Source organism: Haemaphysalis longicornis, unplaced genomic scaffold (assembly GCF_048455015.1).
Source record: "Haemaphysalis longicornis isolate Haplotype H1 unplaced genomic scaffold, Haemaphysalis longicornis Haplotype H1 scaffold_5, whole genome shotgun sequence".
NCBI lineage: Eukaryota > Metazoa > Arthropoda > Arachnida > Ixodida > Ixodidae > Haemaphysalis > Haemaphysalis longicornis.
The window spans coordinates 105,319,509-105,337,437 of NW_027526385.1; the positions used below are offsets into that span (position 1 = coordinate 105,319,509).

The window sequence follows — 17,929 nt, forward strand, 5'->3', positions numbered from 1 at the left end:
ATATAAAAGTGAATAACTTGTAGCCATTATTTGTTATGGCAAACTGGTGACGAACATTACTTTGAAAACACGTTAGCGTTTGTGTTACAATACCAGACAAATACAAATTTATATTTTCGCAGTGAGTGAGTTGTCTTAATAAAGTCAATTAGGAATGGTGTGTGGAAAAAAAATAGACGCGTATCTACTTGCTTCGCTGCAAACTATGTCGAAAGACGATAGTCTTGTGACGTCACTGCTGGGTGAGTCCTCGTCTTTCCCCCGACCACCCGTAGTGCTCTTGCCCTACCATTTCCATCCTGGCGTAAGTGTAATGGATCCGTTATTAAAGATATTTAGTTTTCATCATCTTGTCGCCGAAGGGTTTGAAAAGGGACGCGCCAGGTGTGCTGCCTCCGTTTGAGCCTCGCCTACCGGCCTTTCGCTAGCCACTCGGGCACGTTTGGGACTGCAGGCGTCAGCACGTCGGCGCTTTTCCGCCGCAATGTCATTCTCGGTGTTTTCTGTGCCTTTTGTGGGCATGTCTGTGTGTCTTCAACACGCACTTCAACACCACTGCCATGGTCTCTGAAGAGTAGAAATTCGCGTGTCTGGCGCCGTTCTTTCGAGAGCTATGTGCACTCCGCACACAACGCAATTCGACGCTGCCTGATGGAGGCAATAAACACCAAGAGAGAGAGACAAGTCATTCGTTGGAACAGCGGAAAAGAAAGTGCACTGGGTATATTATTCAGCTGAGCAGGGAGCTCACCTGCACACAATCCAGTGCGGGGGGAGAGGTGAGAGGGGATAAAAGACTAAAGATGTGAGAAGGGGTGGCGTAGACGAGATGTTAAAGAGACAGTAAAGAAAACGAGGAAAAAAAGTTATGGCATCGCATCAACGGCCGCAATGGAGACACGAAACAAGAGCCGCGCAATGTGCGGCCGTAGATATTTCGGTTCATAGTGGTGGTGCCACCTGGCACTGGCGTTGGGAAACACAAATCATGCGCTTTCAGGGCCACTGCCAGATGGCTCTCGTTTCTAGAGCCAACTGTATTTCCACCGTGGCTGTAGTGTTTCAATTGCTGGCACAACATTCAGCCATCCATGTAATTTTTGATAAAGAAACACTGCAAATATCACTTATGTATTTATGTTTCGCCTCAGATATGCGGAATAATTTTTTTTCTTTTGCTCAACAATGTTGACAACTATGATAATTGCCACCAGATTTATTTGTTCAGAAATGGTTGTGGCTATATAAACGTCTTCTTCAGTATCTGCTTTAACTCCTCTCCAGCCCTTTCTCTCCTCCATAAGCGTGATGCGGAATGGATTAACGAGTTTTACAACACACGAAACACTCTGTCCTAACTCCGAACCGCACTCAACTCCCCAAAGAGGCGTTGTGCCCCCGGCCAATACAGGGTATCTTACCAGGCACTAAGAAGCCTGGACGCCCCCCATGTTTCTCTCCTAAAGATGCCCGGAACAACATTTGGCAATCTGTCACCTTACCCCCTGATTGGCTTCTCACAATCAGTGTCCCTATCCTCAAAAACCGAAAGCCAGCCCAAAAATCTTCTTAGCCCTCATCAGCTGTTGTAAAAATTCTCGAGGCCATTATTTTAAATCGCCTGGAATGGATAGCCACCATAGCTGGGACATTGCGGGAACGACAAACGCGCTTCCGGGAAAACAAAAGTACTGGTCACTTCATCACCGTCCTTGTGTCTACTATAGAGGAAGCAAAGCCCAACTCAGAATCAGGCCGCGTCTTCCACATCGACGTTGAGGCTGCCTTCGACTCTCTCCCCTATAACAGCATAATCGAAGCCCTAGAACTGCTCGGCATGACTGGCCACCTTAACCGTTACAATCGCCACTTTCTGAGCAACCAAGAATTCTGAGTTAAAACCTGTGGCCAGCTCAGCAACCCCAGAAAAGTTGTCACCGGAGTTTCTCAAGGGAGCAAACGCTGCCCCTTCCCTTACCCTTATTTTATCGAAAATCTCTTCCTGTATACCCACAGAACTTGCCTGCATGGTCAGCATCTTCATATACGCAGATGACATCACGTTGTAGGCTAATGGATTCGCCGACAACCTTTTCAATCTAAAAGCCTCCATCATTAGGGCAATCAATGCTGTCAACATACGCCTCACGTTACTCGGTCTACCCACAGTCCCCACCAAATCTTAAGCCCTATTCTTCCGGGGTCCTCTATCAAGCCTGTTTCTTAAACCAACACGTCCCCTGGAGGAGAGAGGTCAAGTACTTCAGCCTTCTCAGCGGCCAAGATCTGTCCTGGCGTTCCGCTGACACAGCCATCCTTGCCACGATCAGACTAACCCAGAAAATAGCCTCCCAACTAAAAGCGGAGGCTGTCCTCTGCGCTGGGTTGTGCGCATAATTGAAGCCCTCGGGGGTTCTTCATCGCCCTACGCCCCTCCACATCGTCAATCTTTCTGGAATTCACCGCAACAGCATTGACAACAGCTCACACATTGGGCCAATCATTGCTGAAGCAGAGTCCTGGCCCCTTGATCTCCTGGTAACTAAATGTGCCCTACGCCGCACAGGGGGACTCCACAAAACAAATGATGGAATATTTCTGCTCGCACGCCTCAAGAATCGACCACACACCCGCGAGGGGAAATCGCTGTGCAGTTCGAAAATCCTACTGGCAAGGTCATTTCACCTGCACACTATGTTCCCGCTCCCCTCGCTTCACTAAAATTACCCAGATTAACCCCTCACTCCCCGGAGGCCGCTCCAAGCGCGGTGCCGCGCACGGTGCTTTGCGTCTGGATACTGAAGAGCGTCTACAGTATCACTTTACCGACTACACCAGGGTTTCACTGGTAGATTCGTACTCACTGGAAGATGGTCAGCTGCAGCAGCCTGCGTTATCCCCGCAAACGGAGCACAAATGTTCTGGCGCTTCCAGTTCAATGAAAGCTCCACAACGGCCGAGATCGCAGCCCTCCATTTGCCCGCGACCTCATCACAGACCGACCCGAGATACACAAAGCAGTCATACTTTATGCACCCAGCCTGCCCTCCGCACACTCACCCGCTCAAAGAAACCCTCTTCGGCCATCAGAATTCTCCTAAACAAAGCGCTGCTCCCCCCAAAACAAAGAAAGAAGTGCTTTCCAGTGCCGCCCCACACTGCCATCCTGGGAAGCAAGTGCAGTTCCCTAGCTAACAAAGAACATGATGTCGTCACGACCCCCTACACCGATGTCACACGGATTGACAAGGCCCGTGTTATCATTCAAAAAAGCTCTCCTCTCCCCACCCAGACCCTCGCATCGCTGGCAGTGTTCATTTCCACCCCCTCACATACAAGGGCTTATCCCACCGAGAAATTGGGCTCCTACTTGGCTTGGAGTTTGTTGCCAGAAATTTGCGTCCCACCTACACCGGCCAGACCTTTCAAACAGTACCAACTGTCGCAACTGCACAGCAGAAGAAACCCTCCAGTACTTTCTACTAGAATGCTCTCAATACTCTGGCCCTCGCTACAAACTGCTTACAGCATTCACCTCACTACGCCTGGACCACACAACGGCCACCGATCTCCTATTTCCCAAGGCCCGGTCCCAAGTACAAGACAAGACTTCCCCATCTCTAATCGCTTACCTAAAGGAAACGCCCCGTCATGTAGTCCCTATCCCCTTCATGCCCCTTCCGATACCTCTCAAACTACCCTCTTCTTTACATTCCTCATACTCTTTACGCTTACTATATTCCCATTGTCATCTTACGATAGACCGTTAGTTGAAGTTTACGTTCTTTTCGCTTTAACCACGCACGTTAACTTTGGCCGGGCGGCTGAATCGAGGGACAGACCAGCAGACAGACAGACAGGCAGACAGACAGACAGACAGACAGACAGACAGACAGACAGACAGACGGGTGGACGGACGGACAGACAGACAGACAGACCGACAGACAGACGGACGGACGGACGGACGGACGGACGGACGGACGGACGGACGGACGGACGGACGGACGGACGGACGGACGGACAGACAGACAGACAGACAGACAGACAGACAGACCAAAATTTCTGTGTGGAAGTATGCGAAGAAAGACTGCCGTCTTTAATATCAGTACATAAACACTGTTTCGTCTATACAACGTGCGCGGGTAAGTGTGCGCTCACCGTGCTGCCACGGAATGGCGTGGTTGAAGTAGGCACCGGCTGTGTGCGCGTCCACGACCGCCAGAAGGAAGAGGTAGGCTCCCATGCAGAGGTCAGCGAAGGCCAGGTTGCACATCAGGAATTTGGACACGCTCAGCCCCAAGCGTGAGCTGAGCAGCACCAGCATGACGGCGCTGTTGCCAACCAGAGCTGCGACCAGCACTATCCAGATGGCGCAGCGAAGCCAAGCCCGACCCATCACGTCTTCACACGGGTTAAATGCGTCCGGCGCTGGAGTGCAGAGAACGTGGTGGCTGGCCAGAGCTCCGCAAACCACCTGGAGCTTGCAGGGAATGGCAAATCATTCGTTCAACGTAAAAAAGGCACCGCAGGCAACAAAATTGTCCTAGTTTCTGTACTTGAGCCACCACCGGAGTCATGGGGGACTACCGCAGTTGAAGTGGTGTAATGTAAGAGGGACTCACCCGTACAATTCCTGTCGGACTTAAACCTCATGACCCACGGACTTAACTACAGTTAAACCTGGATGTAACGAAGCTGACAAAAGTTTACAGTTTTTTGTTATATACAGGTTTTCGTTACATGCTGCTTTCGAGAGAACGCTCGCGGAAAACGAAGCCAAAATGGTAAAAATCAGTGCAGGTAAACTCACCCTTTGCGCATTTATCTCATAGCGAAAAACTGAGTGGGTTGCGCTTCCTGCTTTCACACGAGCTTACGCACTACAGGGCGCTCGAAAGAAGCAAGGGAATTTACCCCCGTATAAATAAACGTATCTTAAGTATCACTTTGGCCTTTTCACACTTTTCGGCGCCTTAGCGGATTACAAAAACCAAACTTAGGCTGAATGGGTGTCTTTTTGTGAACTTCACGTTGTTTACCGCTCTCAAGATTGTTGAGGAGGGGCTAGGGGTGATACTATACCAGGCGGAAACATTCTTTATAGTCGCCAGATGAGATCGCATTTAAAACTGTCGCTTTTTTTGAAAAAAAAACATTTTTGTTTTCTAGCACCAGCACTCATTATTGACGAACCGATACCACTGATAGAAGTGGAGACGTGTACAGGATGGCCTAGCACTTTAAGTCTGGAAGCGAAACGGCACTCACAAGCGAAGCGCAGAGTAGCTTGCGGTGCGGCGGAGAAAAAAACGTGAAGGGTAGCTACTCTTGCTAGCTGGGGCGGTGTCCCGCTACACATGCAGAACCAGAAGTCACTGGGACGTTAGCCACGGGATGGTGCTAGCACCTCCGGAAATCATCATCATCATGACGAATTTCGTGTTTAGGCGATCCTCGTGTTTTCATTGCTGCAGCCTCCTTACGGTGGTGCTAGGATTCGCTTAATTAGTTCATTTTTCCGGCCAGTATCTGTCTAAAAGTTAAAAAAACACTGACTGGTCAGCTCGATGACTTCGTTACATCAAGGTTACCTGCCGCCACGTTTCGTTACATGGAGGTCGCAAACACATGGCCTTCAAGGGGGGTGGTATTGTTGAATTGAAAAACTTCGTAAAATCCAAGAATTTGTTATATAGAGGTTCGCTACACCCAGGTTTAAGTGTATAATTGAGCAATACGAAAAGCTTTAAAATACATTTCAATGTCCCCAACGATATAGTGTGCTTATTTTAGAGATATGTCACTTCTAGGCTGAAAAAAAAATATCTTCCTTGCTAGACAGCTAGCCGCTTCTAGTAAAACGTTGATAAAAATGCATTGATTGTTTTTATCTCACTAAAGAAGGGATGCATTCCTAAAACAAGCAAACTAGTCTGTTAGCAACATATCAACAAAATGCTGAACCGCTTCGGTTAACAATGCATTGTAAGCCCGTGCGTCATGAATTGGTCAGTCTCATTGGAATGTGATGAGGTGAGTTTCCCTTAAATACCTTTTATTTGGAAATCGCATGTCCGACTACAGTAATAAGCAGCGTTCGTGACAGTCAGCCTGTAGTGCTCTATCTATATTGACGCATTGGTCATGCCTGCTTTGGAACCGGTAATGCACGCTATTCATCGAAAACTCTTTGGCGTGCCAGAAATACGGCACGAACCTATAGACTGCGTCTTGTCACCTCCGATCGCTCGTTGGAAAATTTTATTCGGCAGTATAAAATGGGTGCCTAATTGACGACGCTAAACGTCACCCTGTACATTGTTGCGAAGGTGCCTTGCGGAGCCCTACCAGCACTCCGCAAATCTGAGCGATTAAGGTGTCGACGCGAAGGTTAGGTAGCGCATCATTTATATACAATATACTTAAGGCTCGCCCAAACGCGAGAGCAAGTCTCTCCTCGGTAATTCCGTCGATTGCCGCCCTCACGACGCGTGCGCATTGGGATTTTTTATTTTCGGGAATTTGTTTCAGCCGCGAAGAGTTCAAAGTTCTCCTATCAGGACTCTCCGCTGGCCGCGGTTTGAATTCGATGAATGAACGCGAAGGGGTTGCATCAGACTATCCGCCGATAAGGGAAAGCGGGAGCCGGCTCCTTGGCACTGCTTCGGAGCATGTCGGTGCACGTTTGCCGCTGACTTTGGACAGCGGTGCGAAAATTATCCGCTGCGTTCGGCAGGTCGTCAGACGAAGCGAACTTGTGTTGCGCGCTCTGGCATGATGATGATAATGATGATATTGATGAATAAATTTTATTTGAGTCGAGAGGCTGCCTACGTTCGGGAAAAAAAAAACTCTGTACTTGAAATAAACATTACACAACCATGTTCTCAATAAGCACAATGCATTATTAATAGTTTCAGCCATAGCATTCGCCGTTATGTGGGGGGAGGAAACGCGTCATTGCGTTTCAAACCCAATTATTTTAATGAAACAGCACGAGTCGTCGTACGTTTATATTAACAAGACGGGCCAGAACTGGTGTATATTTTGTTTTTTTTTTTAGTTTTCGGCCGCGTGGGACATTCTGGTGGCTGCAGAACACATCTGTTGTTTTGAAACTTGACCCGGCTTCTAGAATATTTAGAACATTAATATTTTAACACTTACAGTCATGTTTCGTTGAGGTCTAACTTCTCCATGAAAAAATCCATCGAAGGGTGGTGCGGGGCTTGTACTGTTCCTGGCGTCATTTTTGGTTAGCTTCGTAGCTGGTGAACAAAATATACGAAAAAGGTATAATCAAGCATAAGAAGTATCTAGACTGTTCATATCAGCAGTATTAGCCTATTTCCTGGAAAAGTTAAAGTGTGACGATAAATTAGCAGTTTTTCCTACATTATTTGCATGTTTTCTCACATCTCCGCAAACGCCCAGTGTTTAAAGCAAGTAATTTTGGGTGAAAGAAAGAAAAGTTCGTAGGAAACAGCTTTGTTTGATTCCCCAAGTTAATAGTAACATTGTTCAGCGCCCTATGCGCCCTATGTACAGAAGCATGGCATGCCTTGAATGAACTGCCTGGGAGCAGTTGTATTCTTTCCCAATAACCTTCAAAGAGAATAAAAAACACAATGTCATTACGACATCCAAGAAAATTAAGAATACTGAGACATCGCACAGCCGCGCAATCCCCTGTGATGTCTAGATATTATTGAATGCGCGAGTTGCCCCTTGTGCGCACTCCTTTGCGGCTCATAAACACGAACGACGACTCTGCCATTTTTCTACATTCTGGACAACAAGAATAAGCAGGTAAATTGAACTTTCACTGCCCAAAAGTAACTTGCTGATCTTTAGGTGTATTTGTTTGGTTTTCCAAGGTCACTTGAAGATATCTCTGCTGTTCGCTAAGCTGTTAACACGGCTATGCTTTGCGACAACCACTTACGTGATATCACGGGAGAACCAACAACGACAGCTACGAAAATTCCACGTGACGGTGAAATACATTCAAACGAATGTGATCTGATTTTTGTGTCCTCGGACGCAGCAAATATCTACAGCAAAGTGTAAATAAAAAAAAGCTAAAGCAGTTTCACTCAACCTAAGGGATGTCAATTGCGGCCCAGTGCTTCGCTTGAGGAACTGTGGTGTTTTCGCTCGTTGCTACCACCCCTCACGCTTTTCCTTTTCCTGTTTCACTCCTCTCTTGATAAATTGAACAAAGGTTTATTGAATGCAATTCATTTTTCCCGCCTTGGCAGTACTTGGGCACCTTCTCCTGGCCCAGCTAGCGTCCTTTTCTTCATCTTTTGTTTCTCTTTCTTCCTGGAACTGTCCAAGGGTAAGGCGTGTTCTATTTGTGCTCGTTTTAATCTCGCACATGCTGGAACCCTTCTGCGCCCCTTTTAACAGGTACTTTTTTTCTTCCGCGGCCACGTTTTCCGCTTACTATCGTAAAAACCAACCTGCGAGCATTCCTAACTAAGCCAGCGTCTGTACTGCCGGATGTGTACATATATTCTGCCTCAAATGTACTATCGGCGCCAAATAAAACGCGAACACGAAACTATGAACCAGAAGAGCAAAAGTGAAAAATACTCTTCGTAGAGTACATATAATGGCATGCTGTTGGTATATATGGAAATTCACTTTTCCCAACTTTGTTTCTGTAACTAATCCACGCGTCATTTCGGCTTGCATGGAAAGAAAACCCGCCATTTCTCTGTTCAGGTTCATAATTTCGTGTTCGCGTTTCATTTGACGCCGATAGTACGTGCAGTTTTCTTTGCAATGAATAATGGGGACATATATGATACAGCCAGTGCTTCTAGGAGTTCCGAATGGTTCTGCAAATAAAACCTCTTGTTGAATTATCCTTTTGGCTTTTCGTCGAAAAGCGCGCTCCAAAAAAGGCGCGCTATAGAGACAGCTTACTTCGGTTCTCAAAGCGGACGTTAGAGATATCGGGTGGTACGTGGTTGAGGTTTTCTGCCCACTAGAGACCAGTTGGCAGCGTGGGGCGTAAGACCGTCAAAATTAAAGATTAAAGGCAAAATTAAAGATTGAGACATGCAATCTTTCAGTGTTGTGTAGCAACGACGTTTTGGATGCTAATGTGTAGGATTCTTGAACTACGCGTCCGGTAGCCGACAAAATTGCGCGATGCCCTAGTGACGTTTCTGTTATGTGTGGTTGAATGGAGGCTTGGCGTTGTATCGTCACTCCGGGTGGTCCGCCCTGACAAAGCTATGTTGTCCGTGCTGCCGCACTTGCGCACGTGTACGTTAGAACATCTGGAAGGGCAGCTAGCCACGCTGTGGCAGGAGGTGTTCCTCCGGCGTTGGTCGTGCGCCGCTTTGTCAAAGTAAACAGGAAATTTCTGAAAATTGATACGTTAGAATATTAGCCTTGTGACCTTACTAAAAAGATGGTACATAGTTATCTGCAGTGTTCGCCATCCTACGTGTGAAACTCTAACGGTTTAAGAAGTAACGTGCCTACAAATATTCGCAGTGTTTTAACCCTAAATAAGTGTTCGCCTTTCTCGACCACTTTCTACCGTGCAGATTTCGTACCCCGCGTGGTACAAGTAGTTACAGCTTGCATATTGACTAGCGGCAGCCATTATTGGATTGTTCTCTCTGTACGCGTTTCAGTTTTGTGAAGCGTATTTGTTACTTGACGCATAGTTTCACCGAGACATACTACGTATCTGCTTCGTCAGACAAATAAACCTGTTTTCAGCGGGTACCTTTTCGAAGCCCCTGTATGGGTGCGTGATGTCGAGTGTATAGGGTGGATAGATACCATGACCGCGGACAAGCTACAACGACATGATGGGCCCATAACGTGCTCGGCACTCAGTATATATTGATTTTAACAAGAACACCAGAAACATGGGATTCCGTCGCCCACATCGGATTAGGAATAAAAACGTTACAATAACTACGTTGATTAGCTTGACGAGATGCCAGTATTAATTTAAAATAAAACTTCGCCTAAAACACTCCCTCTCGCAGTTTAAAAGATGGGGTGAACTGAACTCTAATGAATGTGTCATTCACTGTAGGAAAAATATTTCATGAGGAGATTAGTTTAAACGCAGAAATAGTAATGCGCCAATGAACCCGATTTATGGAAATCAATTTGCTTACATTATCAAAGGGACTCTGCAAAGCTGTTAAACACTGTCGCTATTTTGTTTGTGTCTGAAAGCACTGCGAAAACAACAGTTATGTCCAGCAAAGAGCGGCACTGCGTGATTTGCTCGTCGCAACAGACACCCGTTCCGTTTATGCTTTGCTGTTGTTCCATACTTAAGAGGACACTGAATGCATTTGTTCCAACGCAAAGAAAGCCGGCCAATAGCCGCTACGCCGCTGTAAGGATGCTTTCGTGCGTTTTACGAACGCTAAGACCGGAAAAGAGAGGAAATTGTTTTGAGCTATTTTTGAAGTTATTCTACCGGCTTAGAGCAGTAACTTTGTGGCTGAGACACTTCTTTGTGACCCCTTAGTTTAGGTACTGAGTGTGTTTATTGACTATGTTTTAAAAGCATTTACTATATAAAAAAAAAGAGGAGAAGTTTTGCAGGGTCACTTTACGCAGCATTTACCGAGCATGTAGCCCTCCGCAAACCCTAGATTCAGTTTCAGTTAAGATTCAGTTAATAATGAGCGCGAGTTTCGGCACAGCAATAACGCCAACAGACTACTATGCGCATCAATTAAGAACCATAATACTAGACCATTTTATTGATAGTATTTTTGGAATACATTTACTATGTTTATCAATGCCTAGCGAATGAGAAATGCAGAATAATTCCCTAAGAACACTACCCGTGCCAAATGCTCTCCTAATTTGAAAGTATGAAAGAAAACAGACCCATGACGCTTCCGAAAGGTCTCACTGACGCTCCTCTTGCAATGTGACCTGGAGCTGGCACATCAACCTCTTTCTTGACTTGGTCGAAAGGGGCGGGCCGCTCACGGATTGGAAACAGCCACCGGCGGGTGATGAATAGCTGAGCCTCTAGATAGCTCCATACAGCTTGACCTACGGCTGAACCAGTGGCATCACTGGCCGTCGCCGTATTTCTTGCTAACACGAGAGAGTCCTGCGAGAAAAATAAGATTGTGAAACATAGCCAAACCACCGAATGTTCTTCAAATAGCAGAGAAAACATCGAACAAACAAGCCAAAAACATGGAACAAACAAACGTCAAAAGAAGGAATGATGGGTTCTTAGCCTTGCATTCGAAATGTTTCTGGTGCACACCTCAGTTTGACATGTGCGAGGTGATAGGTAGAGGCGGAAACCAGGCTTAGGCAAGAAATAATTGAAACACACGAAATTCAAAGGCAGGGTAGTATTTTGTGTGAGCGAGGCGTCGGCCACATTGTCCCAAAAAGAGAGTTTTCTTATCCAACACTTGCTGTACATCGGGTATGACATAACTTGGCACCTGTGTCGATTGTGCCGACTGCGTGAATGCGTGTTGATATGGTGGTGTGCTATCACAGACTGGACATCTGTTTGTCTTGTTGCTCTTGTTGTAATTTTTATTTTTATTTATATTTCACTGTTGTTATAATCAAGTGTGCGCGTAAAAGGTGCAAGATTTCCCCTATTAAGTTCAGTTGGAAGTCAGCGCTCCTCTCGTCGTCTTTCTGTGTCTTTTTTATATTCGCGGTGTAGCCATTTTTAGAAAAAACACGAGTTTGTGGGAGAGCAAGACACGCAGGCTCTGTGCGTCTCGCTCTACTACTCGCCTTTGTTATTTACGCTTAAAATTTACGAATATAGAACACCACCTCGGCGAAGCATCAACGTTGACCGCCGAACGTTCTTTTCTGCAGATCTGCCAGGGACCTCTCTTTCATGTGGCGGCCTGCTCTGTAGACTACTTGGTGAGAACGGTTGCGCAGTTCTATTAGCGGTAAGACAATGACTTGGGTAATGAAAAAAGGAGAAATATGAAGTTCAAGAAACCAGGTATTGTTATTCACAGGTGAGAAAAATAGTAAATGGAGCACGGGTTGGAGATTATGAGGGGATCTCTCCGCCCTGTGCCCAGCCAGCAACATCGTCATTCTGAAACAAAATCCTGGTGCACAAATTGCTGGCAGCCGCCTGAAGTCGAAATTATTTTAATTTGACGATGCCATGCTCCATTTACTTTGTGTTTCACCTGTACATACCCTTGTACCGGCAGTTCATACACAAAAAAGTATGCCCAACACGAGATAATACGATTGTGCATATCCTGATTAGTGCATGTACACAACTACAGCTACAGCGAGAAAAATAATATCGGGAACCCACTTAACCTACATGTCATAGCTAACCAAACTTGTTCAGGAAAAAAGTACTACAGCTCATGCTGAGGTCAACAGTTAGTGTTCGTCAAAGCGCCTTTGGTGGTTAGCACAATCGTTCGGCATTACAAGGGTTAAACCTATTTTGTCTTCGAAAGCCACTGTTAGTGGTAAAGTCGGTTAAGTGTGCAACTGTTTAGTGGAACTTTTGAATAATGCCCGAAATGTAAGCATAACAATCTGCAAACGTCACTTTCTTTTGGAACTTCAATGCTTAAAATGTTTATTGTGTGATGTCTAAGCCGGGCTCAACAATTTGGCTTTTTGCAACGAGAGAGAGAGAGAGAGAGGGGGGGGGGCGGGAGAGAGGGAGAGAGAGAGGGAGAGAGAGAGAGAGCTCAACGAAGCTCTTTGTTTCGGGAGATATAGTTATGGCTTAGGGAAATTTGGTAAAACAACGCAGCATCTCTACTCCGTGGTGATGGCGAGGGTGCAGAGTACGGGTACTCGAAATGACATTCAAATTGCGGCCCGAGTGACAACCGATTTGCGCCCCGACCATCATTTGATTTGAGCCATGAGTTGCACGTTGAATATTCCCTCAATAAAACTTCAAATCACCACTCAAATGGAATTTCGCTTGATTTTCGCTTGATGATGGTGTGCACGCGGATGGACCCGGACGGACATTGGGAGGTCTGAAGGTACTCCGCACCGTTACAGGCGAGGGAGTAAGCCGTTTGACATTCGGGTACTAACTCATGGTCGTAGCCGAATGGGTAAGAGACTGACACTAACTCTGTCTGGTCTACCAGACACAGGCTCGAATCCTGCCGGTGCCAGTGCCTGTGTGATTTTTTGCGTTTGTAAATGCTACGCGGACGGACGCGAACGGACATTGTGTGGTCCTAAGCTACTACGCACCTAAAATAACCGCAACCGCCTACTTTCAATATTTATTTTTCAAGGGCCTGGGCGTGTAAACGGGTAAAAATGAGAGCTTCGGCATGGTCGACGCTCTCATTTTCACAGTCGCAATCATCAGTATCGCAATCGTCAGTGCATTTTCTCTTCTAAACGTATGTGTGATAACAAAAATAGTTTGTCACCGATTGTATCTTTGGAAATTACTTTCCTTGCATGCAAATTCTCGCGGAGTGCTGAGGGGACCAATTCAAGGAAATCAGGCAAGCGGTGGCTTACGTGTTGCTGAGGGGAAGCGTGGTGCGCGCAGTCTTTTTGGAAGCGCCTATGTTCCTCGGGGTTATGCGTTTCAGGAAACTCGAAGGCACAGCAGTGATACGGGTAGGTGAGATGGGCCTCACGGATGTAGCGGAAGTGGTATACTGATGGAAAACTCTGCAGTGATGGCGTGCCACGCACTTCCAGCACTTCTAGGCCCTCGAGACCCAGGGTAGGGAGTCTCTCCACAGCCGTCTCGGATAAGTCTCTGAAAAAAGGAAACCGAAGAATTCCACAATAAATATGACAATTTCGGGAAAAGTCGAACATGCAACAATAAAAAAGCGGGATACCAGACTCTTACAAATGAGGAAAGTACAGGCTTTGTTTGAAGGCATTTGAAGAGACCCAAATATTGCGCAGGTTTACATGTAAGCGCAGTTATCTTCGTGCTTCCTTTGGGAGGAAAATACCAACAAAAATACAAAACATTTATCATCACGAAATGACACCATTACAAAAGATTTCTCCAAGGCAAGCACCAATTTCATTCGTGGGCTTTCCATATGTTGAAAAACGGGAACCTAAAGATCGAAAATGAAAAAGATCGAAAAGATCGAAAATGAAATAGAAGGACAAAAATATTCAACGATGTGCAAAGGACCATATTTATGTAAAGCCAGGCATTAACGAATTCTTTGGACAATAAAAAAAGCAATGTTGCTGCATTTTTGCTTTAGAAAAATATCTCGAATTTGCCGAATTAAACCAAACAAAACGGTACCAAAACGTACAATATTAAATAAGTTCGAAGACCAAAACTGAAACATTTTTGGTATCATATATTCCTATGGTCACAATGCAGAAAGCATTACGCTGTCGGCGTTACAATTTCACAACCTTTACCCGCACGGATGGATAAAAATATGAGGACTGGTCCTGGTGCACGTAGAGCCCAAGGATGAAAACCCCGTTTTGCTGTTCGAGCTATAGACGCACACAGGAAACTTGAAGCACGGAAGTGCTTTAAAACACCGTTATTCTAGTGCGGCTTTCCAAGTGCGCCCTGCTAGTCAGGCACTTGAAACGTCTTCCAGAGCTCCTTGGTACAGGTATTCGCTGTAGCTCCGCAGAATTCAGCTCGAAATGCTAGGTGGCCTGCCGGGACTCCGTCAAAGCCAACGCACGAGTACTGGTGCACTCTGCGGATCGATTTTGTTGCTGACAAGATATTACTACACGGCCCGGGCTATTCGTCACTCCCATGCAGGCATCGTTAGTTCACAAAGAGTCAGCGCCACATTCCTGATCGAATAAATAAGGCACATAGAAAGAACCAATGGTTTAGAATTTACGGTGAACTCTTTCCCTTAGCAAATTTTCCCGCAGACACACACATGGCAAATCACTCCCGCTAGTAGCGACGGAGAAAGGACCGACCATCCAGAATATTTTCCGAGAGATTAATACGTGAAGCTGCCGGAAATGGCCTCTCACTATACCGCGCAGGAGTTTGGATTGTGCCAAACAACGGCCGCAACGCTCTTTGCGATTGCCCGAACTAGCAAAGTAATAGTTTCGTACTACGTGTTTTTTTTTTTAATTTGGCTCTCAAAGCGTGATTTGTTTGGCGAATATGGCAAAAAAAAGTCACAAATGAAATTTGTGGCATCAAATAAAGTACCGAGTTCTCCGATATTCTGAATTTTCTGAACTGCGCTTTACAAATTGAGCTTGATAGCTTTGTTACAGGATTATTGCGACATTTTGGTTTACTTATGACGCTTTTGTTGGTTTCTGCTGAGAATCGTTCATTTGAGTGCCATTAACCTCCTCTCAACCTTTTTACACAGTACTAACGTTTGCCATGTTGATACCTGAAGTGGCCATTTTTCACATGGCGCGCTTGTGCTCCGAGCTTCACGTTCCGGAGTTTCTCATTGCAGAAGTACCCACAATACGTTTAAAAATAGTTTTATATTGATGGCAGAAAATTAGGGAAGATCAAAGACTTGAAATATGAAAAACTAAGAAAATTCGGAGACAAGGAAGGCACTAAACAAAATCAGAATAGAAATAAATGGAAATGAATAGGAAATGCTACAAAAAAACTCCGCATAAAAAGACCCGAATACGAAGAAGGACGACGCCGATGCGCTACTCGAAACAATTTACTTGAACAGAAAGAGGGCAGTTTAGAAATGCTTTGTATAAACACACACGACAGTGAAAAATTGTAAAATATATCAGAAAAGAGAGTCACTACTGATCAAAAGGAGTCTGTTTTCTTTACCGCACATTGTATAAGAAAGACTACTCATCCGCAAAATCTTATAATGAATCCTCACTAATTCAGCGTGTGTGGTTATTTAGAAGGGAATGAACTTCGGGCACTTCAGATGACGCATGATTTCGACTTCTTTAAAAAACAATTGTTTCATTCAGCAGCCGAAGGTAACAACATTCGAGGCAGTGCAAGCAGAAGTGATACCATATTCTATTTTTAAAGGGACTGTGCTTTCTGCTTGGAAAGGGTGTAGGAGAGGCCTTCGTCCTGCGATGGGCAAAATGGGCTGATGATGATGAAACGTTACAACAATCTAACCACATAAATACATTGTGGGGCAATAGACCACTCGTGGCCATGAGAATTGAGGAAAACGTGGAGTTCTAAATCCTCTCTTCGGAAAGGCAGTAGCAGACCTGGCGAAAATAGCATACCATTTGCAATTTTACAAGTGCAATCGTCATCCAAACGACAACGTATGGTGATGTTTAAATACGTATTACGGGAATATTGGGTGCCCCCAGTGACAATTAACTCGCCGTTTGGAGTAACGGATGACCGCAAAGTGCCATGTGCTAAAACTAAACCTGATGGCAGAAGCAAAGGTAAAACCCAAGGCCAGGTGGTGAGAGGGACGTTTTTAACAACTACTCCACTTTGCGCAACAAGAGGTGCCCCCTGTGACAGTAAATTCGCTGTTTTGAGTAAAGGATTGCCGGAAAATTACCCCGGGGAATGAACTAACCTCATTGAAATCCAGGGACAGGTGCTGACAGGGAAGTTTCTTAGCTACTCTATTCTTACACAACGTGAGGTGCCCCCTGCAGCAATAAACTCCCGTTTTGAGCAACTCATGGCGGGAAAACACCACGTGGCTTCAACTAAACCGCATGACCAAATATGGAGTAAAACCCAGGCACAGGCGGTAAAAAACAAGTTTCTTAACGACTCCACTACCCCTACGCAACACTACACGCACCTTTTAAGGTACATTAAGGTCGATGGACACTTGTAACGAGTGGCATGCGATAGTGGCAGCTGCAGTCGGAGGCTCCTGCTCGTTTCAAAAATTCCCACTGCCATGTTGCTTTCGCCTTCAAAGGAAAGAAACCGGCGTAACAGCACCCAGAAATTTCCGTTGCCCGTATTAGGTTGCCTGTACTATCAAGCGCGCCCTATTGTCTGGTTACAAGACCTAGATAGTTCTAATCTTTAGAGTAGAACAAATATTCCGCAGCAATATCCTCAAGGTCAACAATAACTTCTCGTCAATAAAGCGTCCCGTTTATTAGGCGTTGCGTCCTTGAAACACCCTAGAAAGCGCCAGGCTATTTTTGAGGCTAATCAGTGCAGGTAAGGTGAGTTTCTGACATGTTTTCTATGAAGATTTTGCGCTGCTTTTTACCCAGCCCCGACATGTATCGGGAAGGTAAATCTGGATCTAGAACCACACAATTGCACTTCTTGGATTTCCTTATGGTGTCTTCCTATTTCCTATGCAAAGTTACATCTATCTAAAACGTTCTTAACCAGAGCGTATGTAACCTAGTTGAATAGTCTCGAGGGCCGTTTCTTGCAAGAAATCACAAGCACGTGGAAGTCGTGGGCTCAAAGAGGTTGATGTTTCGTCGTATTACCCAAAGTAAGCAGGATAAGAAATATGTAAGGAGACATTCACTTGGCGGCAATTCACTCTGCGCCGGGGCACGAGGACCGCCACAGAAACAGCAGAAAAGTTGATATTTTATTAGGGAGCATGTGCACCGAAGCACGAATCGTATTCCCGCTCGCATAGCAAGGTTTGGAACATAAGGCTACCATAAGAATACACAAAACGGTGCTGCTGTATGTAACAGTTTTGTGCGCACCAGTGAGATATCGCAACGGTCAACAAGACGGGCATAGCGCATGCTTGAGTGCATGAGAACGTCCGACCTCGCATCAACGTTTCAGCGACGCACAACGTTGTATACTGAAGCACCGTTGAAACATTTATATTCGGCTCCCCCTTTTCTATGATGGCACCGCGTCTTAAGTGCTCCCCTTGAAAACGACTTGTTTTGAGGAAAACACACAAAGCTGCTGATCTACTGCCATGCACGCTGAAAAGGAAATGCGAAGTACGAAAGCACTTGGAAAGAA

The 17,929-nt window shown here is 45.7% G+C and overlaps 1 protein-coding gene across 1 annotated transcript in view; it reads right to left on the reverse strand.

The window, feature by feature from the left end:
* The window catches only part of LOC144138660 (follicle-stimulating hormone receptor-like), a 144,529-nt gene that overhangs the window by 21,250 nt on the left and 105,350 nt on the right, over positions 1 to 17,929 (reverse strand). The window contains exons 9-12 of the mRNA XM_077671048.1: positions 13,522 to 13,768; positions 10,885 to 11,116; positions 7,168 to 7,268; positions 4,159 to 4,480 (exon numbers count right to left, since the gene is read on the reverse strand). Of these exons, the coding sequence (XP_077527174.1) occupies positions 4,159 to 4,480; positions 7,168 to 7,268; positions 10,885 to 11,116; positions 13,522 to 13,768 (902 nt within the window). The remainder of the gene's footprint in view (positions 1 to 4,158; positions 4,481 to 7,167; positions 7,269 to 10,884; positions 11,117 to 13,521; positions 13,769 to 17,929) is intronic.